This window comes from Rhea pennata, chromosome 14 (genome assembly GCF_028389875.1).
Source record: "Rhea pennata isolate bPtePen1 chromosome 14, bPtePen1.pri, whole genome shotgun sequence".
NCBI lineage: Eukaryota > Metazoa > Chordata > Aves > Rheiformes > Rheidae > Rhea > Rhea pennata.
In genome coordinates this window covers 21,803,731-21,830,701 of record NC_084676.1, presented here as the reverse complement: position 1 = coordinate 21,830,701, position 26,971 = coordinate 21,803,731, and the positions used below count along the sequence as shown (strand labels likewise).

General features: G+C 38.1%; 1 protein-coding gene across 2 annotated transcripts in view; it reads left to right on the top strand.

Moving 5' to 3' along the window:
• Positions 1-26,618, top strand: part of LARS1 (leucyl-tRNA synthetase 1) — a 36,709-nt gene extending 10,091 nt beyond the window's left edge. For both annotated transcript variants that reach the window (XM_062586953.1, XM_062586954.1), the window contains exons 11-32: positions 984-1,071; positions 1,173-1,249; positions 1,886-1,939; positions 2,942-3,082; positions 3,711-3,788; positions 4,792-4,877; positions 4,969-5,034; positions 5,113-5,195; positions 5,894-6,032; positions 7,961-8,170; positions 9,278-9,335; positions 10,248-10,311; positions 10,921-11,104; positions 11,326-11,416; positions 12,308-12,448; positions 13,029-13,169; positions 13,283-13,393; positions 14,765-14,875; positions 16,996-17,100; positions 21,834-21,929; positions 23,113-23,245; positions 26,043-26,618. In XM_062586953.1, coding sequence (XP_062442937.1) covers positions 984-1,071; positions 1,173-1,249; positions 1,886-1,939; positions 2,942-3,082; positions 3,711-3,788; positions 4,792-4,877; positions 4,969-5,034; positions 5,113-5,195; positions 5,894-6,032; positions 7,961-8,170; positions 9,278-9,335; positions 10,248-10,311; positions 10,921-11,104; positions 11,326-11,416; positions 12,308-12,448; positions 13,029-13,169; positions 13,283-13,393; positions 14,765-14,875; positions 16,996-17,100; positions 21,834-21,929; positions 23,113-23,245; positions 26,043-26,248 — 2,463 coding nt within the window. In that variant the 3' untranslated portion in view covers positions 26,249-26,618. The remainder of the gene's footprint in view (positions 1-983; positions 1,072-1,172; positions 1,250-1,885; positions 1,940-2,941; positions 3,083-3,710; positions 3,789-4,791; positions 4,878-4,968; positions 5,035-5,112; positions 5,196-5,893; positions 6,033-7,960; positions 8,171-9,277; positions 9,336-10,247; positions 10,312-10,920; positions 11,105-11,325; positions 11,417-12,307; positions 12,449-13,028; positions 13,170-13,282; positions 13,394-14,764; positions 14,876-16,995; positions 17,101-21,833; positions 21,930-23,112; positions 23,246-26,042) is intronic.
• Positions 26,619-26,971: the final 353 nt, after the last annotated feature.

Sequence of the window (26,971 nt, the reverse complement as noted above, 5' to 3'; positions counted from 1 at the left end):
AGAGAGCTTCCTTGGCAGCTAAGTTACAATTACTTCTGGGATATTAAGCAGGTTCACTAACTTGTACACAAATGCGTTACTGTTGCCTTAGCTTTACTTGATGAATGAACGGTTGAAGTAACATTCTGCATGCTGGAAATGGTGATTTCTTTTCTCTATAGGGAATGGAAAGCAGGGGAACAAAAGTAATAGCTAGAAAGTGTTACATGAAAAAGGATGGGAGTTTTTTGTGATATTTTTGTTTTGTTTTGTGATGAAATTCCTAGAACATCTCTATGCATTTCTGCATAGTTATTGAATGTTAGTGTTTTTTGATATTTAGTATCCTTAACTACTTGTTCTCTGAATAACAATGTAATTAATGTCATTTGTTCATCCTAATACAGATGCTGTTTACACCATTCAATATCCATTCACTAAAACTTGTCTTGATTGGTCCTGCTTTGTATAAAGCAGAAATTAGGGTTCTTTGTTTCTTCTGTAGTGATGATAAGAATCCAGGCAAATTAGAGAGATAACACAACTATAACATCCATACTACCTTTTATCAGTGCATAAGTGATCTTGACAACATGATTTTCCTGTATTTTGCTTGATCTAGCTTTTAAAACTGGCTAGCTAATTCATTCCTGTCTTAATGCTGATATGCTTCACATATTTGAAAGCAAATTGTTTACCTGCTTATTATCTTTTTCCAATTCTACACTACTTTTTCAGTAGTTCTCTTTTTCTCTGAATTTCTTTTTTTTTCCCTCTTCATCTGGTATTTGATTTTTCTACCAGTGAATAGAATAGTCAGTATATTGTCTGAAAACATACACAGATCTTTTGTAAGTGCTTCCTCTTTGTCAAACAATTAATTTTTCTTTATTTGTAACATGTAAAGAATGCCAGTAAGCTTAAGAGTATTGACTATCAGTATACTCAACCAGGCTGAAACAGTACAACTTATTCTAATGATGATATTCCTTTGCCTTGCATAGGAGATTCTTGGCGCTGCACTTTCTGCACCCCTAACCTCCTACAAACTTATATACGCTCTTCCTATGCTCACAATTAAGGAAGATAAAGGTAACATTAAAGCAGCATCTTGCCTAAGCCTGTTTGCACTGTGTGCATTCAATACTTGCTGACTAATCTTTTATCTGTTCCATTTTCTTTTATTTGACAAGGAACTGGAGTGGTAACAAGTGTTCCTTCTGATTCGCCTGATGATATTGCAGCCCTGAGAGATCTGAAAAGAAAACAGGTCAATCTCTTACCTGAATTATTTCTGTTCCAGATCATGGAGAGACAAGAGTGGATATCCAATGAGTAAAATGAAACTCTTAAGTTTTGCAATCTCTAACTTGAAATCAAACTAGTTAAAAATAATGAAGTTAAAATCAATGGAGCTGGGATAGTTTTTTTTTGTTTGTTTTTTTTTTTTTTTTTTTTTTTTCCCTTCTCAGACTTCAAGAAGGGCTTTGCACAAGATTCATGTCATTGCTGCAATTTAACATAGAGAGGTCTACCAGTGTGGTAGAAATGAATGGCTGTTATGGAAATGACTTCTGTAGATAAGATTAAGAGCTCTATATTCATTTCAAATGAGACTTAAGAGTAACTGTTGCTACTACAACTTCAAAAGTACATCAGTGTCTAAGCAGCTATAACTGGCTATTGAAATTCTGTCTCACTCATTTTCAGGGTAGAATGATGATGTATTTTCCCCCTCTTAGAAATGTAGAAATTATGACAAAATCATCTTGGAAATAGATCGGAATTAAATCTGAGGAATGATAAACAGATGGGGAAACAGTGTGTCTGCTTTATTAAAATATTATGTAAGTCCAAAAACTCTTCAATATTTAATGTTGTGGTATGTTTTTTCTAACTTTCAAAGGCTTTGAGGATGAAGTATGGCATCAAAGATGAAATGGTCCTGCCGTTTGAACCGGTGAGTCCACCAGAATGTGCTGCATATATCAGTACACGTGGATTTGTATCCTCTTAAATGTACCTGCTTCTTTGAGAATTGCTGTCTTTAAAGTCTCTTTCATCTGAAAGAGCTGGAATGTTTATATAGCAACCTAATATTGTCATGTTTCATTATAACTGTTAAATTTGGTTTGTTAGGGGATGCCAGCAAAGTTGTTATTCTATGCTATACTTGTGAGATAGTGTTAAATTTTTGTGGAAATTAATATTTTTTTTGAGGACGTAATGCATTGTTATACTTGACAACCTTCTGACTGGTTAAAACTTCCAGTAATAGTCTGGCCTGAAAGACTGTGTTATCCATTCTCTACAGAGCTAAAGCACCTTATTCTTAATGCAAGCTCATGTCTGAATTAGTTTGTTAGCTAGAAAATACAGGTTACAAGTAGAGCCACCACAATGTTCTGTGTTGCCCATCCTTTTGCACGCTAGTTTTCTGTTTGCCACTGGTTTCATGTCAGGAAATAAGTCTGGGTTATTGCTTCTCAGAGTCACACTGGGGATTACCAGGAACTCTTGATGTGATGAGTGGAATTGCACTATTGCTTTGTAAAGTCCTACCTAATTTGATTAGCAATAGATAATGTAAAGTTGCACACAGATGGTTTGGAACAGTGGGAGTTCTGACTTTGCACAAACACCTGCTGCTGCTGCTCTTACTAGAAGTCTTTATTTAATATTGTATGCCAAATATTTTGCCGAACTATTGTGCAACACGAGTATTTTCAAATTACTAGTAATTGTTGGCTTATCTTCCCCCATTCCTCTCTGGTTCAAGGTTGTATGTCAGCCTATAGATTGCAAACCAAGAAAAATATACCTGGCTCTGTTTTGTTCAGTATATAGTTTCCAGTGAAATCTATGAAAAGAAAGTGAAGTCCATGAAACAATTACTTACATAGATTTTATTGCATTCATATAATTTGAAATGGGTTTCTGATACTGTTTTGTTAATTCTCAGGTGCCCATCATTGAAATCCCAGGTTTTGGCAACCTTTGTGCTCCATTTATCTGTGATGAGCTCAAAATCCAGAGTCAAAATGATAGAGAGAAACTTGCTGAGGCCAAGGAGAGAGTATACCTTAAAGGATTTTATGAGGGGGTAAGTAAAAAAAGAGGTTTTGCTGAATATTTTCTTGCTAAGTTTGATTAGAAGGGATAAAGGAAAGGAGGAAAAAAGAAGAAAGAAGGAAAAAAGATTGTAAGGAAGGACTATGTTTGCCTGTCTTGTTTTCCTGGTCAATTTTTCGATTTTTTTTGTAAAGGCTTCTGCTGCAATGAGGTTCTGCCATTGGTAGAGGAATTATGTAGAACTGTAGTAAAAAGATTGGAGAAGTGTTTGACAGCAAATTGATGCTAATAATTTGGCTTCCTAGAAAGTGATTGTATTCCAAGGAAATACCAATTTTGTTTCAAGTATTGATTTGGGAATTGATAGGAAATGATAGCGAAATGATGCTTTTATCTGATCTCTGCATGTATAATGGCTTACTGTCACATATTCCTTTGAATTCTCTTAAGCTGTGTTAAACTCAAGCAAAATGAGGCAGCAGTTTCCATTTCTGACTAGCTATTTGGGATTCTGTGTGCGCGCGCAGGTGCATGTGCTGTAGAGTACACAAATTTATTTTGAGTAAAGACAACTAAACTTCCTAATTTTTTTTGCATGTCAGAGATTGTAATTTTTTTTGATTTTAAAAATGAACTCTCATATGGCCCTTGTTTTACAGGTAATGTTGGTGGATGAGTTCAAAGGACAGAAAGTTCAAGATGTCAAGAAACTTATTCAGAAGATAATGGTGGATAATGTATGTGGTTGTATGCATGCCACTTCTAAGTTATCTGTGTTGTCTTTTCACAGTAGCTTAGTCACTTAAAAAAAAAAAAAAAAAGCTCCCTACTTTTGTTCTGCGGTCCTCTTCTTTATGGTCCGTAGAATAGCTGCAGAGTACAAAATACTGTTCAAATAAGACCCTGTGTTCTTGAATTAAGTGGGATGAGTACTCAGAGATGTCTTATTCTGTGTGTCATACCACCAGCTTATCTAGAAGAGATCATTCTCATGCACTGATTTTCATTCTTGAAATTGTTGTGAAGATACTGAAAGTGTAAGATCCAAATTGCCAGTCTGTTTCAAGCCTACCAACAAAGAATGTCTGACATGTAGACATTTCAGTTCTGGGTTTAATCATGCAGAGAAGGAAGAGTAAATGAACAGTGATAGTGTCATTTCCATAAAATAAAATTTTCCTCAGGAAGCTGAGAAATGGAAAAGGCTTCAGCTTAGTCTATACTTCCTAGTTATTGCAGCATTATTGCATTCAGATTATAGTACACTTCAGTTTCATCCTGTATGGAATATGTGATTTGAGGAGGTAGAATTAAAACTAACAGTTCTTCTTTCTCTCCTTGCCCGTCCCTAACATTTTTCTGGCGGCTGTGACAATTGTGTAATGTGTTTTAGATTTTTATCATAACTTGCTTTTTAGCTATGAGTAGTTTTATTCTGTAAGGCATAACTACTATTTTGTGCTTCTCCTCTCCTTTTTAAGAATGTCTCCATGCTTGACAATTAATTGTGAATTAATACCTCTGAGGGATACATAGTCAAGTAATATCCTCATTTTACTGAAGTAGATATTCAGGCAGAGAGTCTGTGTGGCAGCAAAGGTAACACAATAAATGTTGTAAGACAGATTAGAATGAATTAGATGAATTATCAGTAAAATGGGAGGGTTTTCAAGACTATGCTTAAATACTTGTATCTTAGCTCTATTGCTCTTTTCATATGTGTAACTGTATCTGTTTTAGGATGAAGCAATGATTTATATGGAACCTGAGAAACAAGTTATATCGAGGTCTGCTGATGAATGTGTTGTGGCCCTTTGTGACCAGTGGTGAGTGAAGTAAAGCTGTAGTTATAGAGTTACTGTAAAGTTGCATCCTGCTTGTGGATTTTTATATTCTAATAACTTTTGCTGGTTATAGGTATTTAGATTATGGTGAAGTGAATTGGAAGAAGCAGGCATTGGAGTGCTTGAAACATCTAGAGACGTAAGTTACAGAAAGCAGTTATAAAGTGGAGTGATATTTGCTGATGGTGTTCTGAGAGAGTTTTTTTTTTCCTTACAGGTTTTGTGAAGAGACTAGGAGAAATTTTGAAGCTACTTTTAATTGGCTGCAAGAGCATGCATGTTCCAGGACGTATGGCCTAGGTAGACAAAACACTCCTTTTCTCACTCAGTGCTTCGTGAGCGTGATATGCATTGCTTCATTTGGAAGGCTTGTTAATGCTACCCAAATTTATCTTTTAAAATCTAAAATCAAAAATGGAATAGTTAAGTGTAGCATAGAGTTATCCAACTTATACCTTGACCCAGCGTTCCAGAGAAGACATGCTTTATCCTGATAACTCATGTGGCCAGATGTTGTTTTATTTCTTTATTATTGCAGTGGTTTGGTGCAGCATCTCTTTAGCTCTTTACCTGGGGCATTATTCTAGAATGATCTACATGATCTGGTAGAATGAATACTGCACTAACACTTTCGGGTGTTCTCCTTCTTAAGTACTTACCAGCCTTTATCTTGTGCAGCTTGTAAGATGCCAAAACAGGCGCATCTTGACATGAATTGCACTGTAATTCATAGAAAACAATAATTTGGAGCTGAAATTTGCTGATAATTGGGTTAAGAAATGGACTACAGAAATTGTGAGTGTGTTTTCTTGCAAAAGACTTTCAAATGTGTAAGTCCATTCAAAAAAAAAAACTTTTGAAGTGTAAGCATGAGTACTTGCCTGTGTATATATTCCACTAAAAGTCATAAAATGCTAACGTATCTTGAGTATCATGATTGTTGGTCCTGCAAGTTAGGGTATTGACTGTATCTGATAACTGGCTTTCATCTTCTGTAGGTACCCGTTTGCCTTGGGATGAGCAGTGGCTGATAGAATCTCTCTCCGACTCAACTATCTACATGGCTTATTACACTGTTGCTCATCTGTTACAGGGAGGGAACCTGAGGGGTCAAGGAGAATCTCCTTTAGGCATCAGGTAAGGAGAATGAATCCCTAAGTTTGCTGCTTTAGTTCTGTCTGCTGTTCTTGTGGATTCTTCTTGACGAAGTCCCGTCAAGCAGGCTGAATCTTTGCTTTGACAATTAAAAGGCATTATTGTCAAAACTTAACCTGATATTAGTTAAGTTATAGGAATATTGCAAGAGAAAAATAAGGCAAGAGAAAGGAGTGTGGTGGGGGGAGAGAAGGAAAATCCTTGAGAGTAGAACTGTATGCAAGTAAATCACCTTTTTAAGTACTTTCCAGTACTTGTTTCATTTACCTTGAGATAGTGTTTTTGAGCGAGTAGTATCAGTGGCTCCTGAAGTGTCTCTGTAGTGCTTGCCGAGACTGCTTTACAAGTATGAGGAACTATAATAAATTTTTTTTGTATGCATACTTCAGAGTACAAAGTGGGCAAAATCACCATTTTGTTTCTATCACTGTATTAAAAATTGGTATTTGCCTTAGAAGCTTAGACACTTTTCGTTCTCAACTAGTATGTGGAAACAAATAGTTTTTAGGCTGTCTTTTCTGGGATGCTTCAGAGTTTTGTGTGTCCAAATACTTAAGTTTGCTCTTCGACCTTTTGGTTGGAGTGGCCATGAATTTTAGGTGATAGAGCTGTCTATATCACAATGAGATGATGTAGTACAGTTTTTCTAGAATTGAAAAAAACACTATCAATTTTGCCTGAATCTTATGCCCTAATCTTATGTTATCTGTGCTACTTTCTGGAGTATGTTTACACATTGGAACTGGAACTTTGATACCATAAATCATACATTACTTTGAAAAAGATTTACAAATTAAAGATCCTTACAAGGAGAATTAATTCTGAAAGACTTAGCAAGGTTTTCATTTTGGCTCAAGAAACATCTCTAATAGAGAGGTTACCTACATACTAGTCACATCTGGAAACAGGTCTTGAAGTGGGGAGCCTGTGCATTAAGTAAGAGATTTGATGTAGTTAAGTACTATAAATTACACTGTACCTTTGCCTGAGTAGATAACATTTCTTTTTAGTGTTAGCAAGCACTTTTTACTAAGACTATTTCTACAGAGTAAGGTAAATAAGGTATTTATTGGTGCATCTCAGCTTCTTGAAAGAAATATTTCTGTAGAAATGAGAAGGGGGTTTGTGTGTGTGTGTGTAGGAGGGTGGTTTTTGTTTTGTTTTTTGTTATGCAGGCCAAAGGTTAGAGAGTGATCATTATAAGTCCCCTCTCAAGGAAGGCATCTCACTGTAGTATGGTCTTTCAATTTGTAGATCCTATCTCTACTAACTGGTAGAATGTATTACTTTGGTAAATGTTAATTTTGAATGGATTCAGTATCCCAGCTCTATGTTGGTAAGGTGGGGAAAGAATGTAAACTTTTCAGTGTGAGAGATGACCTTGAACTGTACACCAATTTCTCTGGTACTTGTGCTCTTTCCTCTGCTTTCATGGAAACTGAAAGGAATTGGCTGTATGACCAGTGCAAGGGAAGACAGAGAAACTTACATACTAGTAATTCATATTCAGCACTCAATTAAGGTCATAAGTGGTGCTCAGAGGGGGGCGTTTGGAAAAGAAATAGTCTGGTTTCCAGGACATTCGAGGTTGTGCTTTAATTAGTAACTGCTTTCTCTTTACAGCAGTTCTCATACTTTATTGGGAAGTATCAAAGAACATTTTAAGTAGGGCATAGCCTCAGTTAGCTTTTCTGACTTCTAATTTGTTTGATTTTTTTTTTGACTCATCCCTTTGATCTTGGACGAAGTACCTGTATGTTCTGTCCATGTATGTTTTAGTTATCAAATGGAGTATGTTGTGAGAATGTTAAGCCATAGTTTAGCTTAAGCTGTTCTGTTAATTCAAATGTTGTGGAGTGGAAGAGTCATTTCTTAGTCTCTCTTACTGAGATGTCAGTAATTCCGTGCAGACCACATCAAATGAGCAAGGAAGTTTGGGATTACATCTTCTTCAAGACAGCTCCATTTCCTAAGACAGAGATTCCAAAAGAAAAATTGGACCAGCTAAAAGAAGAGTTTGAGTTTTGGTATCCTGTGGATCTCAGAGTTTCTGGCAAAGATCTTGTTCCAAATCACCTGTCCTACTACCTCTATAATCATGTGGCTATGTGGTCAGAAAGGTAAGTTGGAAGTAATGCAGAACAGGTGTGCAGGAGATGAGGCTGGAGAGTTTGTAATTCTAGAGCTAAAGCCAAATGCAGCTGAAGTTGGAACACTTGTCTCTTTTTCATTTGTTTTAATTATCTGTGGAGACATGAAATGCTGACATTGAGATAGCCAAGTTAAAAAGAAAATATGTAAAACTAAAATATTTTAACTTCTGCTTTCACTGGCCTGTTTGTAAAAAGCAAAAAATGTATTCTATAAACATCATCTCCTATGGATTTTTGTTTTTTTCAGTAGTGGATCTCATTCTTGCACACGGATTTTCTTGTGAATTTATCATCAGTAAGGTTACTTTGTTATTTTTTCATGGATCACTTTAGGAACAATGTATAGATGTTCAAGTAGACTGTGTAATACAGATTGAAAATCTATGCTGACCACATGATGCTTTCAAAGATGTGGTTCCTATGCATGAAGATGATACCATGTTTAAATTTCCTTGAGACCCTATTTGTGAGAGTTGTATAAAACTTTACTATACATGAGAAAATAGCTTTTTATATATAAAGACTGTCATGAGGGATTTGATACCAGCTTATATGTGAGACCTAGCTCTATCTAATGCTGTTAGGCTGTGCTAATTATGGCTTTTAAATCAAATGTAGCTGAAAAGAGAGGGAGATAGGGTAAATGAGATATAATTGTAGGCGTAGTACTCTATGCGTTGAGTTATCAGCAATGATAAGCCTCAGCCCTTACGTTGCAGTTCATCTTCAAAGACAACATTGTTTTTTTAGCTCTGGAACAGATTGCCCAGAGAGGTTGTGGAGTCTCCTTCTCCGGAGATATTCAAAGCCTGTCTGGATGCAACCCTGTCTTAACATGCTCTAGGGAACCCTGCTTGAGTGGGGGTCGGGTGGGGGTGGGGGGTGGACTAGATGATTTCCAGAGGTCCCTTCCAACCTTAGCGATTCTATGATTTTTAAGACATTCCTCTAGGAACTTCTCTGAAGACTCCATTTAATAAGTTTGAGTTCCATCCCAAACTGGCAAAACTAAATGTTTCCTGTTTTGAAAAAAAGAGTGAATGTATTATCAAATGCTTTGTATTTTGTCTTCAGAGAAAAGTGGCCAGTGGCTGTGAGAGCAAATGGACATCTCCTTCTCAATTCTGAAAAGGTATGGTGAGTTTTCATGTATGAGACGACTTTATGGTTGTCACAGTAGCTGCTCATCAGCCAGATTGGAGACAGCCTTCTAGAAAGTTAAGAGGAAGAAATAGTGAGAATTCTAGTTTCTTCATTGGTGCCCTCTATTTTCTTATTCACCAAACCTAAAGATCTGCCTTTCCTTCATTTCTGTCTTAGCGTTTTTTTTTTCTGTTAGCTCTTGTATAGCTTTATCAGTTAAATGAAAATCTTGGTGGATTTCTAACTTTTAGCTAACTTATCTTGTGGAATGAGGTTTTTGGACTAAATTGTGGCTTTGTTTTACGTTGGAATAGATAAAATGAGAGGAGAAAGCTTATGTGGATAATTCTGCTTATGCATGTGAGCTGTGAAAATGATTGTGAAAGTGCCTGAACCTAGAAATTAGATCTTGGAAACTGTCTAGTATGGAAAAAAGAAAAACAAAACAAGTCCTTGAAAAATCAACGTGGGATAAGCTACAAATGCTATTTTTGAAACAGTTTTTAGTTTTCAGAAGTTTATTTTGGGTCAATTCTGGGTGATGTTTTGGTACGAATTGTCTAACTTTTCAAAGTAAAATTTGGGGTGGAACCCAAATGATCCAGAAAATAGCTATCACTTCCTTGCATTTGTAGTGTATTTGGACCTTAATAGTAACAACTTGTCAAAGTCGCAAGACAAGCTCAAAATTCAGGAGTTGGATGAGTACATGCAAAGTTCAGTAAGTGTTTCTGCTGTGAGACCTAGTTCATATTTATCAATTTTACTTTTGCTGCACTTCCTGAGAGCAAATGCTTTCTCAGTGGTTTACCGAAACCACTGCTGTACCTGTCTTGCTTGTATCTTTCTGACAGTAAAGTGGATGTATAAGAAAAACCTAAGACTTTTTTTTTTTTCCCAGATGTCTAAATCTACAGGCAACTTTCTTACCCTAAGTCAAGCTGTCGACAAGTTTTCTGCAGATGGTAAGTATGTTCTGACCTGCATTTTCTTTTTAATACCAAAATAAGTACAATTCATGCTTTCATCTTGAAGAAGCAGTGAGTTTATTAAAGTGTCTTACTGCAACAAATCTACAACTTATATGCTGTTGCTGTTTGAAGAGCTAATGGACTCTATATAAAAAACTGGGTTTGCGTTAACAGAACACCCATTTAAACTAGGAAATGTCACTGATGTTTAGGCCTCTCCTTACAGTGTCTGTTTGTTCTTCAGACACCTACTTTGGCGATCAAAAAGTTATAAGGCAAATAGTGCCACAGAGCTTTGCAGCTCCAGGTATGCACACTGAGGGAGGAGGCAGGCATGTGTTGCCTTTTGCATCCTTTATTTTTAGGAGGATGTGTTTTTTGGGAGAATGGGAGTGGTGGTGGGGGGACAGCGATCATGCTAATCTCCTTGTTCTTGGTATCTGTCTTTTCTTTCTCTTGTTGGCCAGGAAAAGCTTGTGAATTCATTTTGCATTTTATTAACTTGGAATGAGAAGTTAGAGTTTGAATCCCTCGTCTTCTGCATCTATTATCTATCAGCTGATGGCATGCCAGGCATATCAACTAATCTAGTTTTTTTTTCAGGCATGCGTTTAGCATTGGCTGATGCTGGCGATACTGTTGAAGATGCCAACTTTGTGGAAACCATGGCAGATGCTGGTATTCTACGTCTCTACACATGGGTGGAGTGGGTAAAGGAGATGATTGCAAATAGAGACAGTTTAAGAAGTGGTCCTGCCAACACTTTCAATGACAGAGTCTTTGCCAGGTACTATACTGCACAAAGCTAATATAATTTGTTTGTAGTCAAGTCCCCTCTGCCACCCACATTCATGAATTCCCTAAAGCAAACAAAACTCTTGATTTGTTTTCAGATTGATCTGTGATTTTTGTTGCCCTGGGGACACTGATAATGTTGCTTTACATAATGTTGCAATTAATGAGGTGAACTGTGCAGTATTGATATTCTTACTTCCCTTCTCTCCTTAGCGAAATGAGTGCAGGTATAATGAAGACGGACCAAAATTACGAGAAGATGATGTTTAAAGAAGCTCTGAAAACTGGCTTCTTTGAATTTCAGGTAGGAGGTCTCTTTTCAGATAGTAGGAAACTAATACTTGGTATTTGTTGCTTTGTGCAAATTTATTTTGATCCTGATGTCTCTAATCCTTAATTGTAAAGCAGAATTGGAATCAAATTGTGCCAAGGAACAAGAGTTCTTAGGGGAGCTAAATATGGAGTTATAAAGGTCTACTTACAGCATTTTACAAAGGTTCACAGGAAAACTGTGGTGCTGGAAATAGTCCTGATATCTAACACAAGCAAATATCTCTTAAAAAATCCCTTTCCTTTTTTTTTTTTTTTTTAATGGGGAACTCTGCATAAGAAATCCAGGTAATACATCAACAGAACTGTTCGGAAGCAGAGTACTTCTTGATATACTCCATAAAGCGTGTCCCCAGAGTGTCTGCAGAACCATGCCACTTCACTTAATTATGGAAACTCCTTTATGTGGCTGACTTGATTTTCGGGAATATGATTAGGTAGGCTGAATTAAATGTGTAATGCTAGATCATATTCATTGCCTTTTTCTTACCATTTATTAGTGTCTTTATGCAGGCTATTCAAGTTTATAGTAGCTGAAACACAATTGCAGTTATTTGTCTCATGTTTGTGCCAATAAACACTTCTAAAAACCAAAGTACCCTAAGAATGTAAGGTTACCTTACTCATTAAGTACCCTGAATGTCAGTTACTCGTTTTATTTTTACATGTTTCAGGAAAATGTAGAGCTCAAAAATGGATTAATAAAAGAGCTAAGCTGCTTACATTTTAAAGGCATATTAGAGCAAAGAATTTGGCATGAGCATATTTTCTCTCTCTCTCTCTTTTTTTTTCCCCTGCTTTTCTTTAAATGTTTCCCTTTGGCAGTTGGAGTGTTTTAATGATGGTTACACTGGGTGTGTTTCAGGCAGCAAAAGATAAGTATCGTGAGCTGGCTATAGAAGGAATGCACAGGGACTTGGTGTTTCAGTTTATTGAAGTTCAGACTCTGCTGTTGGCTCCTATCTGTCCCCACTTATGTGAGCACATCTGGTCACTGCTGGGAAAGGTACTGGTACTGTTTCAACTTTGTCATTTGGTTCAGATTCACGTTTTAGTGGGTTTTTTTTTAAGTGAGTTTAGTATCAGACTTGTGAATATTTTTCATGTGTAAGTAGAAAAAAACTTAGTGTTCATACAGTCACAGGGCATATCAGCTTATCCACAGAACAGTGAGCATACAGAGTTTAACCTGTGTCTTCGAGGTTATGGTAATGATCTGTTACTTTAATACAGATCACTGTTTATTCTCTTACTAAGAGGTGACTTAAAACTAACCCAAATAATGCAACATTCATACGCTTATGTATGAGTTTTTTAACTTGTGTTGGCAGCCTATGAGAAATAAATTTTGTAATGGCAAATAAGGTTACATAGCTGTATGGCAGATGTATTTGTATGTGTAGTCTTTAATGCATGCTCACAAATACATGCTTATTGGCAGTATACTTGGCTCTTCACAACTTGGTTGGTGCTTGTTGAGGATCATACTGTTTAAACTTCAATTTCCACTCAAACTATATTAGGTTTAGAAACTCCTAGAAACTAATGTCTTTTAATGTCGTAACATGTAATATCTTTCTTCAAAGACTGATTCCATCATGAGAGCCTTATGGCCAGTAGCAGGTCTTGTGGATGAGGTATTAATTCACTCTTCTCAGTACCTCATGGAAGCTGCTCATGATCTCAGACTCCGTCTCAAGAACTACATGACACCAGTTAAAGGAAAGGTGAAGTGCGCTAATTTTTTTAATTGTATATGTTTGATAATTCTGTGCAGCTTCAGAATTCCTCCTTGATGCTAAATACTACTTTCCTTTTTTTTTTTTCCCTCTTTCTTCAGAAAAGTGCTAAGGAGTCTTCCCAGAAGCCTTCTCACTGTACCATCTATGTGGCAAAGAACTATCCACCCTGGCAACATACCACCTTATCAGTTCTGCGCAAGCACTATCAGGTGGTTATCCTCTCACTTTTCTTTGGGCCACTTACCTGCTTTTCTATAGAATATTTTTTTATATATATTTAGAAAGTACGTAAGGTGTAAATTGTTACTGAGCTATTTGAATGTAGCGCAAAGTAGTTTTAACATGCTTTATTATTCTCTTAACACTGTTCAGTGGATCTTGGTGCTTAACAAAAATGTCTTGAGGGATGTCATTGGGTCAATGGTATGACCTTATTGTGTTTTGACACTTTTTGAGCAGAAAGTGGCCCTTGTTGTTGTTATCTTTTGTACATGGATAGTTTAAGATATTTCTCTTTCCAGGAGTATTGCTGGGGAAATATTGGTTACTGTCAGATTAATGCTGCCTTACTATGCAAGTGGGCTTAGGAACGTTTTTTTTGGTGCTTGGGAGGGTGTATACTATTCAGTGACTTTGCAGGTAGTATGTTGAAATGCAATAACTCTACTACTGTAAATAGAAGAAAGAAGCTTTTCTAAAAGCAGCAGAACCTGTACTTCTGACATGGGGAAACTAATATAATATTGTCTCTTGGCAATGAACCATTATCCTTCTCAGCCTGAACTAGATCAGTGTCATAGCTGATGGATTGCAGAGTTGTGACCCAATTTATAATATTAATTCTCACATGACGAATATCGGTTTATATTTGGAGTACTAAATTTAGCACATTTCATGTTTTCTCCATATTGGTGTCAATCTGCTATTTGATCTGTTGACACACCAAATGGAAGTTATTGTGCAAATATCTGAACACTGAGTCTAAAACTCAAATAATTCAGGAAACTAGTGCTTTCACATCTGCTTCAGGGTAGGCTTAAATGTGAGCTTAAAATACATTTTGGTAGGAAATTTAGCTATTCTATACTTGTGAAGATTGCTGGGGCAAAGGATAAAGTTTGCTAAAGAGAAAGATATTGAGTGTACTCTTTTGAAATACCCAAGTCTTTCTAAGGTGGAGATTTATATTCAGAAGTCACTTTCTTGTTCTGAGGATAGCATGTAAAATTGAAATGGTATGGGAAGGACCAGGATGTGTAGGGAAATGACAGGCAAGAGTAAAGAAAATGCAGAATAGTACTATGAGTTGCATGAATGGCAGAAGATGCAATTTTCTTTTTTTTGCTCAAATATTAAAATTTTATCTTAGCAATAATTTAAAGGGATGGGAAAATGACTATGTGATTAAATGACTACTCTGGTTGTACTAGATAATTTTCAGATGTCCCTTTCAACCCTAACTCTTCTGATTACCCTGCTTGCTGGTATTTTGGAAAAGGATGAAAGGTATATAGAAGCAAAGGGCAAATGCTGTTTGGATGATACCTGTACTTCATAATGGAAGTTTGTCAATGTTTTAGGTCAGTGGAGGTCAACTGCCAGACAATAAAGTAATTGCCACTGAGCTGAACGCCTTGCCAGAACTGAAGAAGTATATGAAGAAGGTTATGCCTTTTGTTGCCATGATTAAGGTAGGTGTCAGAGGGACAATCCTTGTATAGAAAAAGCTTTCATAAATGAATGCAATGTGTCAGACCAAGGCAGCGATACCTGTAATTTGGTGCATGAGTCTTGTTACTACTAACATCTGACTTCAGTCTCTATCCTCCCTCTTTGCCATTGGTCTTGTATTTTTGTTCATAAAATTTCCTGGCCTCTAGAAGAAAGGTGTTATAAAAATGTCTCTATGGATTGGCCCAAGTGAAATAATGGTCTAGTTGAGGCTTGGTAGCTTGTGTATTGTATTAGATTATAATACCTGTGTTTCAAGTACAAGTAGATCCCTCTACATTTGAAATGCCTCAGCTGTGTCTTTTCTGGCTTTTCTTTCTGAAATGAGAACATTATGTTACTCTGGAGACATCAAAAATCTGAATGTTAAGTTAAGAACACAACTAGATATAATGGAGCACACTGTTTTTAAGAAAAAGGGAAAGTTCTGAGCCCTGAATGGTATTCTGAATTTATTCATTTTATCACTAATATTCTGATGCTTTGAGTAGTGTAAGCCTTTAAAAATCTTGGCTTGCACGTCTTTTACAGAAAAAGTTAAGTTAAAGTTTAAAGTAGAGGAGCTTAGATTCAAAAGCCAAAGAACAAACAAAATCTTAAAACAAAAGAAACCTTGTGGACTTTGACTCATGATTTGTACAAGGTAGGAGGGATTGGTAATGAAAAAGTCTTAGTGGGTGTGAATATTATGTAGAAAGTGGCTTTTTTTTTTTTGAAAGTAGCTTAAGTGTGTGCAATTAATTCTTCTACTTAATACCTTTGTTGTATTTATTAAATACAAGTGCTCTTTTGCCCTTCATCTAGGGCCATTCTGATTATTCCTTTTTATGGAACCTTAAGTCTTCAAAGTAATAGAGAGCAGAGAGCAAAAAGCACCTTTAAAGCTGGTTGCTTTTCTCCTAGATCAACGTGTTTTATTAAATTATTATGTTTTTACCATCTTCATTTATTTTATTAGATCAACTTACACTGTTGCAAAATATCAAGCTTACAGTCATACAAGTATATTAAGTCTGAAACTTACCTCTATTTGATGCCGTCAGTCTGGCAATAGCTAATAACTGTGCTCTGAGCCTCTGTTGCATTAAGGGAATGGAATAAGGCTTCCACAACAGTTGCTCCATTTGTTTCTAGAGGCGATGTGCTTACATGTTGAGACCTAGAAACATCTGAACTTGGATTCCCTAGACCAGTGTGGTGTTCTTTGAAACAGATTATGCAGCAATTTCAGTGTTCAAAAACTACTTCTGCTTGTGCATTCTATTTTTCAAAGAAAGACTTACATGATGAAGAAACTCTGTGATTTACAAAGCGAAGCAATTCATTCATAACCTAGGGAATCTCACAAATTAAAAACTGACAAGGAAATGAAGAAACCACATCCATGCTGAGCATAATGAAACAGAACTTCAGAGGAGACAACTAGCTCAGCATACAAAAACAAGGAAGGGACAAGAAATTAAATTTTGAAGAGGAAGTTATGTTTTAGTAAAAAATGAAACAAACCCTTAATGTGACTTTTTATATTGCTTTCAATACTTTTTATTGTGACTGTTGCATTTGAGTTTTGGATTAAGTTAGCTTTATTTTAATGTACAAAATAAAATTTATTTCCCTGCGGAGAACTTGTTTTGCAGCTGTTGTGAGCATGTCCTGTTCTTGTACGCTTGCCCTTTATTCTAAACTAGGTCACAAAACTGAATTTCATGTGGAGAAATAGCATGGAAATGCTTGTTTATTTTGAGAATTCTCAACCTGCACATTAAACAGAAATCATAAATACCTGTAAGCGTCAGACACTTTTTCAATGCTATGTTAAAAATGTGTTCTTACACTTAAAAAGAACATTTAGCTGTTTGCATGTTCTAATTGTTCTTATTCCTCCCATCAGTGTCACTAATTCTCTACAGAAGAAACTGACACAGAAAATGACTCCTATGCTAGCCCTTTGTGCCAACAGGGAGCTCTCACATTTAAAAGTCTATTCTTCGCATGACTTGAAGTTTGTCATCTTCAAGCATCATTTTACTTGCAACCTTCAGAGATTTAATCCAGCTTTTTTTTTTTTGTGCTCTGACAGGAGAATCTAGAGAAGAATGGTCCACGCGTTCTTGATTTGGAACTGGAATTTGATGAACAAATGGTGCTCATGGAGAATATAGTCTATCTGACAAATTCTCTGGAGGTGAGTCTGTTTGGTGGATTCATTACTTGGTTTTCATTGGGATAGCTGAAAGGCCACCATTTCCTAACGATGTTTCCATTAATTTCTTGGTGTCAGTTGCTGAATTAATATTATTTTTATCAACTTATTGAATTTTGAACTTGTTTGAATTTGTCAAATCTAGGATGTTCTAGGTAAATCCGTTAATATGAGATGGACAGTGGAGGTGGATAGAGTATTGACATAGCTCCACAAAACTGAGGAGGCTATTATTGGAAGACTGGCTGTGTCTATGATAGTGGATGCCTGTGACTCTTGAAGAGCCATTTTTCTCTGAGCCAACCAACATCTTGACTTCTTCACTAGAACAAAAAAGAATGAGATGTTTTAATATATTATTACCAAGAATTAACAGAATTTTTAGCCTCGTATGCTCTGAATGTTAAAATGACACATATATTCACTGTAGGAGATTACTTTGTCCCCTTAAAGGAGTGGATTCTGGGCAGGCTTTTAAAACTGTAGTACATAGTAAAATGGATGCCACTCTAGAAGCAGTTTTACCAGCTTCATATAACTAGAATTTAGCTCAAAAGGCAGTACTTAGGTGGACAGCTTAGACCAGTTTATAAGAAATGCATCATTTCAGGAATTAGAAATTTTGGAAATTCAAACTACATGTGTATTCTTCATGATACAGAATATAAAATGGGCTTGTTTGATTTGTTTCTGTATCTGAACAAATTCAAGAGCAAGCAACAATTTTTATTTACAAGTATCCACAAATTTGCAAAATCCACTAAACTTAAAAAGGGAGTAGTCAACTTTTAAACGGTTGAACTTCCATGAAAGAGAACCTAGAGAAAGTTATGAGATTTGCTAGCACAATTCCTAAGTTTTGAAGAGAATTGCTGAGTTCTGAATCAGGGCAGAATTAACCCATACTTCCATATAAACTGGGAATAGACTGACTGACCATCAACCGTGCTACAAAGGACTTTGGGGTTACTGTGGTTACCAAGTTTAATATGAGTATACTCTCGCTGCAAATAAGCCAAGCTTTGTATTGCCCTACATTAGGAGGAGTTACCTATGTAGGAATTGATCAGCAGTTAGGGGAAGTTACCCTCTACTCAGTTTTAATAAATCCACATCTGGAATACATGTCAGTGTATTACTTATCCAGCCACTCCACACCTTCCCCAAGTTTAAAAAGGATGTTGAGAAATTGCAACTTGTCAAGCAGAAGGCTACCAAGATTGTTAGGGGCCTAGAGTGTGACCTATGCTGAGAGGTTGAAGGATATGGGCTTGTTTAGATTGGCTCAGGGGCAGATCTAGTAGCAGTCTGGAAGGGAAGTTAAAGGTGATAAAACCAACACTATGATTGTGTGCAGATAGTGAAACAAGGGACAATAACCACTAGTTGCAACTTGTGAGGCCCAAATTGGTCATTAGGAGACTTTTTTTTTTTTTAATAAAAGGCAGTAGTGGAACAGATTACCCAGAGAGGCTGTGGGACCTGTGTCTTAGAGGTTTTCAGAATTCAGCTAGACAAAGCCATAGCTGACTTGATCTGGTGTAGAATCATAGAATCAGTAAGGTTGGAAGGGACCTCTGGAGATCATCTAGTCCAACCGCCCTGCTCAGCAAGGTCACCTAGAGCATGTTAGACAGGGTTGCATCCAGGTGGGCCTTGAATATCTCCAGAGAAGGAGACTCCACAGCCTCTCTGGGCAACCTGTGCCAGTGCTCTGTCACTCTCACAGGGAAGAAATTCCCCCTCACGTTCAGGCGGAACTTCCTGTGGTTCAGTTTCTGGCCATTGCCTCTTGTCCTGTCACACGGGGCAACTGAAAAGAGTTTGTCCCCGTCCCCTTGACACCCTCCCTTCAGGTACTTATTGATAAGATCCCCCCCCTCAGTCTTCTCTTCCCCAGGCTGAAGAGGCCCAGCTCTCACAGCTGTTCCTCGTAGGGCAGGTGCTCCAGCCCTCTGATCATCCAGTAGCTCCATGTCTCTCTTGTACTGGGCAGCCCAGAACTGGACGCAGTACTCAATGAGGCCTCCCCAGGGCTGAGTAGAAGGGCAGGATCACCTCTCTTGACCTGCTGGCAGCACTCTTCCCAATGCACCCCAGGAGACCATTGGCCTTCCTGGCCACAAGGGCACACTGCTGGCTCATGGTCAATTTGTCATCCACCAGCACTCCCAGGTCTTTCTCTGCAGAGCTGCTCTCCAGAAGGTCAGCCCCCAGCTTGTACTGGTGCCTAAGGGTTATTTCTCCCTAGGTGCAGGACCCTGCACTTGCCCTTGTTGAACCTCAGGAGGTTCCTCTCTGCCTTCATGGTCTTCAGCCTGTCCAGGTCTCTCTGAATGGCAGCACAGCCCTCAGGTGTGTCAGCCACTCCTCCCAGCTTGGTATCATCACCAAAATTGCTGAGGATACACTCTGTCCCCTCATCCAGGTCATTGATGAAGTTGAACAGGATGGGACCCAGAACTGAGCCCTGGGGAATGCCACTAGCCACAGGCCTCCAACTAGACTCTGCACCACTGATGACGACCCTCTGAGCTCTGCCTTTCAGCCAGTTCTCAAGCCACCTCACTGTCCACTCGACTAACCCACACTTCCTGAGCTTCTCTAGGAGGATGTTATGGGAGACAGTGTCAAAAGCTTTGCTGAAGTAAAGGTACACAACGTCCACTGCCCTCCCCTCATCTACCTAGCCGGTCATTCCATCCTAGAAGGCTATCAGATTGGTTAAGCAGGATTTCCCCATGGTGAATCCATGCTGGCTACTGTTGATCACCTTCTTTTCCTCTATATGTCTGGAGATGACATCCAGAACGAGCTTTTCCATCCCCTTTCCAGGGATGGAGGTGAGGCTGACTGGCCTGTAGTTGCCTGGGTCCTCCTTCTTGCCCTTCTTGAAGACTGGAGTGACGTTGGCTTTCTTCCAGTCCTCAGGCACCTCTCCAGGACCTTTCAAAGATGGAGAGTGGCCTGGCAACAACATCTGCCAGCTCCCTCAGTACCCATGGGTGCATTCCATCCAGGCCCGTGGATTTGTGGGTGTCTAGCCTGCCCAGAAGGTCTCTAATCCTATCCTCCTCAACCAAAGGAAAGTCTTCCCTTCTCCAGAGTTTCTCCCTCACATCCAGGCTCCGGGATTCCTGAGGGCTGCCTTTAGCAGTGAAGACGGAAGCAAAGAAGGCATTCAGTAATTCTGCCTTCTCTGTATCGCTTGGCACCAGGGCCCCCGCCCCATTCAGTAGCGGGCCCACGTTTTCCCTAGTCCTCTTGCTGCTGATGTATTTGAAGAAGCCCTTCCTGTTGTTCTTAACATCCCTTGCTAGACTCAATTCCAGCTGGGCCTTAGCCTTCCTTGCAGCATCTCTGCGTACTCTGACTGCATTCCTGTAATTCTCCCAAGTAGCCTGTCCCCTCTTCCACAGTCTGTGTACTTTCTTCTTCTGTCTGAATTTGGCTAGAGCTGCTTGCTCACCCATGCAGGTCTCCTGCCCCTTTTGCTGCCCTTCTTACTTATAGGGATGCACTGCTCTTGAGCTTGGAGGAAGTGATGTTTGAATACTAGCAAGCTCTCCTGGACCCCTCTTCCTTCTAGGGCCTTAACCCATGAGATTCCACCAATTAGGTCTCTGAAGAGCCCAAAGTCTGCTTTCCTGAAGTCCAGGGTTGCAATCCTGCTTGTTGCCTTACTTCTCTCCTGCAGGATCCTGAACTCCGCTATCTCATGGTCACTTGCAGCCAAGGCTACCCCCAACCTTCATATCTCTAACCAGTCCATCTCTGTTGGTAAGGACAAGATCCAGCAGGACACCCTTCCTCGTAGGCTCCTCTGCCGTTTGTGACAAGAAGTTATCATCAATGCATTGCAGGAGCCTCCTGGACTGCTTGTGCCTTCCTGTGTAATCCTTTCAGCAGATGTCTGGGTGGTTGAAGTCCCCCATGAGAACCAGGGCCTGTGATCTTGAGGCTACCTCCAGCTGTCTAATAGAAGGCCTCATCAACTTTCTCTTCTGGTCAGGTGGCCTGTAGTAGACACCCACAACAGTGTCCCCCATGCTAGCCTGCCCTTTGAACTTTACCCATAAGCTCTCAACCACCTCCTCCTCCACCCCTAGGCAGAGCTTGATGCATTCCAGTTGCTCACTCACATAAAGAGCAACTTCACCACCTTGCTTTCCTGGCCTATCTTTGCTACAAAGCACATAGCCATCCATGGCAGCATTCCAGTCATGTGAGCTATCCCACCATGTCTCCATGATTGCAATGAGATCATGGCCCTGTGATCGCACACAGATCTCCAGCTCCTCCTGTTTGTTCCCCATGCTGCATGCATTGGTGTACAGGCATTTCAAAGAGGTAGTCATGCCTGCAGGTTTCCCAGGAAGGGTGTACGGGGATCCCCCATAGCCAGGTCCCAAACACACATCCCCAGCTGCATGCACCTGTTGGAGGCCCCTCAACCTAACTTGTGTTTTGTTGTCTACCCTGTCTGTATGACACCCTCCCTCCCTCCTACCTAGTTTAAAGCCCACTTCAAGCAGGAAGTAGATGATCTTCAGAGCTCTCTTCCAAATGGTATTTTTGTGAATTGGGTTTGCTATTGTTGCCTTATGTCAATGCATGTTACTTTCCACCTGACTATGAAACAATTGTTCTGGAGGCCAAGTAAGTTCTTTTATGATTCAACTTCTATCTGTTCTTTTCCTTCTCTCTTCCTACAGCTGGATCATATTGAAGTGAAGTTTGCTTCTGAAGCAGAAGATAAAATAAAAGAAGACTGCTGTCCTGGAAAACCACTTTCTGTATTCAGAACTGAGGTAAACAGATATTCAGATACTGGAAATATGTGGAAACTTTAATTTTTAATACTTAGACATGCTATTTGGAAACTTTAGTCAGGCATGGGCATGGTGTAGGAGGACTCAATAGCTCAGCATTGGAAACAAACTTAATGGCTCAAGTTAAGCTACAGTTAAGAAGGAGTAAGGCACCAGTATTCTGCTTTCCAGAAAATGGTGCATGGAGTTTTGTTCTCATGCAGTTCCTAGAAGAAGTTATTCTATAGCATAAACATATGTCTTTCTTACTGACACCTTGATCCCTACCTTTGCTAAAACAGTCAAGTAATAAAGGCGTATAGAGAGTCAACTACTTCTCGGTTGAAGATATGATCCTAAAGTATGACACAGCACTAAGCATTCTTTACACTGCTACTGCCTGGCTTATCAGTTTTGTGATAAATAGATTTTTTTCTTCTTTTTGACCCAATACCCCTTCAAAACTAGAAACACCTGAAGCAGTTATGATTCTTTTTTCTCTGTATAGAACTATAAATGTGACTGTGATAGTTTTAAGGTTCTTTTAAGGTTGAAATCTTTAAACTGTGGTGATTGAAAGACTATGATAGTGTATGATTCTAGACTCTGGTCAGTATGATTAAATTTCGCTTCGCTGCTGTTACACTGAAGTTGTGATGTTGTTTATCCTCCCTATTTAAGGAATTATAAACTTCCATTTTACTACTTCACTAAATCCTGGAGCAAATTTTAATTTTTAAATGTTTTATCTATTAATTTATAGTGGGCTAATAAAATGCATTCAGTTATGTAAAAATAAAGCCTTTTAAAGTATCGCTACAGCAGTGTCATGGAGTCTTGAAAGAGTGAATTGTGTGTAAAATTAAGTGATATTATGTAAGAGTATGTATTAATATAGATGTATATCGTGTGTTAATATTTCTAACCCTAGTATTTTACAACAATGCTAATTTTATTTCTCTAAATATGTCCTAAACAATTTTATGTATATACTGTAGCTAATACACTCTTAGATTTGTGGAAGTACTTGTATTCTATTGCTGGTAGTCAGTGTTTCTAAATGAAAGGTTATCCATCTAGAATACTTAGAGAATATTTATTTGCTTCTTAGTTACATGTTTTCTCTGAGACTTGAACCACAAACGCAAATTTTCCTGTAATGTTTTTGTTAACTTTCTTGCAGCCCAGCATATCTGTGTTTCTGGTGAACCCTCAGCCATCAAATGGCCACTTCTCTACAAAAATAGAAATCAGGCAAGGAGATAGTAGGGACACAGTGATTAGGCGTTTAATGAAGATGGACAGAGGAATCAAAGGTAAAACTCTAGCAGAGAGCGCATCCATCGTGCTGTGATTGAATTAACGTTTCCAGGAGTGAAGTGGAAACAGAAAGCTGCTGAAGTTTGCCCTACTATTATAAATGTTTAGAAAGGAACAAGACAGTTTTGTCTGGTGAATAGGAATAGAGATAATATGCAAATAAGCAGGCTTTAATATGGGTTTTTCCTCATCATTATTAGTCTTATTCTGCCACTGGTACACTGAAACCTAGTTTCTGCCACAAATTAATACATATGGTATTACCCCTTGTGCTTTGAATTCCCCAAAGGAGTGTGGTGCCATAACTGGTTATATATAACTTCTGCCTCTTCTGTTTTGGTGCCCTGGAGCTGAAAGCAATTACCAAAATTTTTTTCCATATAGCCTAAAGTGGATTCATGTCTAGAAAAGGAACAAAGCTGACATTTTAAAACTTTCTATAGTTAATCTTCCTTGCATGTTTTGCATCTAGTAATACCTAATCCATGGATATAACTTTTGTGACAGAAATTATTTTCATAGTGTGTCTTAAAATCATCTGAGTTTTTTTTAAGAAGTTGCTCATCAGTGCCAGCTGCTACATGGTTCCTCACATAACAATTTTCCACTGTGAACCTGGACAGAAATTACCTGTTTGTTTAAAATTGGAATTGCTCAATAGCCTTTCAGTTACTGTAGATGTATTCCGAATTGGAGCTAGTAACTTCTGTGCAAGATGGCCAATAATTCTTTTCAGTCCCATTAGCTATCATAGAATCATAGAATAGAATCACTTCCCTTTGTACTTCTATTTTCCTAATGCACTAATACTTTATTTTCAGCTCTTAAATTTGGAATTCTACAATGGTAAGAGAAGGATACAATAACTAATAGAAGAATTTCTGTGAAAGCACTCAAATCCCTGGCAATAGTGAGCTCCCCTGTGAAAGCATTAAGATAAATGCATTTGTCACTTGTGAACCAGATTTTGCTTTTAAGCTGTTGTGAAACTATCTGTTCTGTCCCTTGATAGCTAGTTTCCAGCAGTGGAGATGCAAGCAAGAGCAGTTAGGCAGCCAGAATTTGCTGTTGTGTCTGGCAGCAAATCATCACTGCTCACTTACCGGAAGCTGAAGCCATAGTGGTGACTGTATGGCTCAGGTAAAGGTCTCCAGACGGAACTTGGAGGTGGTGCTTTTGCAACTGGCGTATCTGCTTAAGGCACTTGTAACACTCTGAAATGTCTGGTGTACTATGGTTTGGGAACTTGAATTCTGTCGCAGTAACCTTCACAGGGTTTGGTGGATGGGGGATGGTGTCCATATGTGTGTGTGTGAGAGGAATCTGTGAGAATCCTAGGATTGTTTTAAGGGATCCTGCCTGTAATTAGCACTTGTCTCTTCATGCTTTGCTTTCTAAATAGTTTTCTGTCCAGTAATTTTATGCAGGGGTTTTATTCTACCATGCAAGTACTTAAGACATGGTACGCACTGACAGGACAGAAGGGGAGAGATGCTGCTATCTACTACCATCTTTGTCACCACATCACTGCATGGCATTGAGAATTTCAGCCTCAGTTTCTTGTCTTTTGCTTTGTTGCAGTTGGAATAAAAGCTACCTGTTAGTGCTACTACGTTTGATTTAATTGTTTGTGGTATCTTGACAATCTGAGGAACTTGTTTGTAAATGGAAGTATTTAAGAGGGTGTTTTTTCAATTTTTGTGCTGAAATGAATATTTTTTATTTTTATTTGTTTTAGTCTACTCATTGCTAATTTTAGTATTCCTTTTTCTCCACCTGCTTGGAAGGTATTTTGCCATGAAATTCTATTTTCCTATAGTTCTGTGTCAAAGATACTACTGAAATAAACTTTAAGTTTCCAGTCAGTATAATGAAAGAAAATAGCCTTCTTAAAGGAAGTGCAGCTGTGCTTTTGTTGGAGAATCCAGGAATTAAAAATCAATCTGAACCACTGTAGGCTGACAGCTAGGTATAAAAGGAATACTGGACTTGACCCAGAAGCTTGTGACAGCTGAGTTTCTTTTCTTTCTATATCTTTTAACAGCTTGTGTTTATTTTAATGTTTATCTGTGGAACAAAGACAACTATGTATTGATGATGACACATACTTAAATAGTACCTCAAAGCTTCAGAGGGAGGAATGTACGATAATGTGCGTAGCAAAACAGGAGTGGGGAAATGAATTGTAACTATATACAAATTTACTAGCATTCTGCTAACTGGATGTTTTTAAATGGTTGGAAACAAGTGAGAGATTAAACAGTGATTCTTTCTCACTCTATTTCCAGGAGATGTCACTGTTCTGTTGGTGCACAAGTAGTAAAAGGTTGCACTTAGAGGAAGGTTTGGCTGAAAGATGCCAGACTTCCTAGTAACTTTGATTAGCAATCTTTATTTGTGTGAATTTTAAAAGGGAAGAGTACTTCAAACAGCTCTCACCTTCTTCCTTCTCTCAATTTCTGAAATTTGTTTCTCAGCAAAGGAGACAAACTGTTCAGTTACTTAGAGCTATCACAAAAATAGCTAAGGCAAATATACTGCTTGGGATATGGCATTAGGAGTTGGTATTCATGTTTGTTTTTATCCTAGTTTCTACTGGTAACTTGCTGTGCAGCTACTGAATGACATCTTTTTAGTGAGTGTAAATCTTAACTTGCATGTTGTTTCTTGGAGAGTTTATTTCCTTGGAGGAGTTTCAGAAGTGCTAAGTATTTTTCTATTAAGCATTGTTTTGATTAATTCAGTCTGTATGTAGAATCTGTAACTTAATTAACAGTGTTTTTTTTATTGTAGATCTCTCTAAAGTGAAACTGATGAGGTTTGATGATCCTGTACTTGGACCCCGTCGTGTTCCAGTTCTTGGTAAAGAAGAAGCAGAGAAAACTCCTATTCTAGAGCAAGCAATTTTCCATATTGACCTGGCTGAGAAGCGTGTTCGTGTTACTGAGAATGGTCTGACAAAGGATGTTGGTGACACAATTGTTTATCTAGTTCATTAAATTGGCACATATCTGGCTTGATCACTGATATTAAGAAAGTTCGTAGTTACTTTGAAAGCATCTGTAATGAACCAAGATGAGTATTTTTTTTTTAAGAGAAAACCCAAACAACCTTATTTCACATGTAAGTTCACCCCTTACTCTTTTAGACATGGATATAATAAAATTATTTTCTTCCTGCCATTTGGTTCTTTTTGGAAAAAAACAAATTTCCTAGCTGTTAACATGACAAAATTTCCTCTTCAGCTGTGACCTGTGTTTTCAGAATTCCTCGTGCAGAATCCCTCTCCCTTCCAAATACGCTATGACCCATCTATAGAACATGATTGTAGATCTTGTATAATAAATGGAGAGGGAAAATTTGCTTGAACACTTCTATATTTGTCTTTTCAGTGACTGGAGTGACTTTGAACACAACTAGGGCATTTTATATGAACTAGCAGTTCAGAAATAATTCCATGCTGAGGAACTCTTAAGCAAAAGTTGAATGTGAAAGTTTCAGTGCTTTTCAACTCTTATAATAGAAATGGTTATGAAGTGCCTGTAGCAAAATGTTGTTAAAACCAGACTTCTTCCTTCCTTTGTAAAAGTATTTGCAAATATATTTTAAGTGGAAAGGTTTAAGTGTTCTTTTCATAGATTTTAAATTGTAATTGTTTCTGGTAATTTCAGATCTCTAAGGTTGCTTCACTCCCCCTACTTTTTTTAGTCATGAGTCAGCAC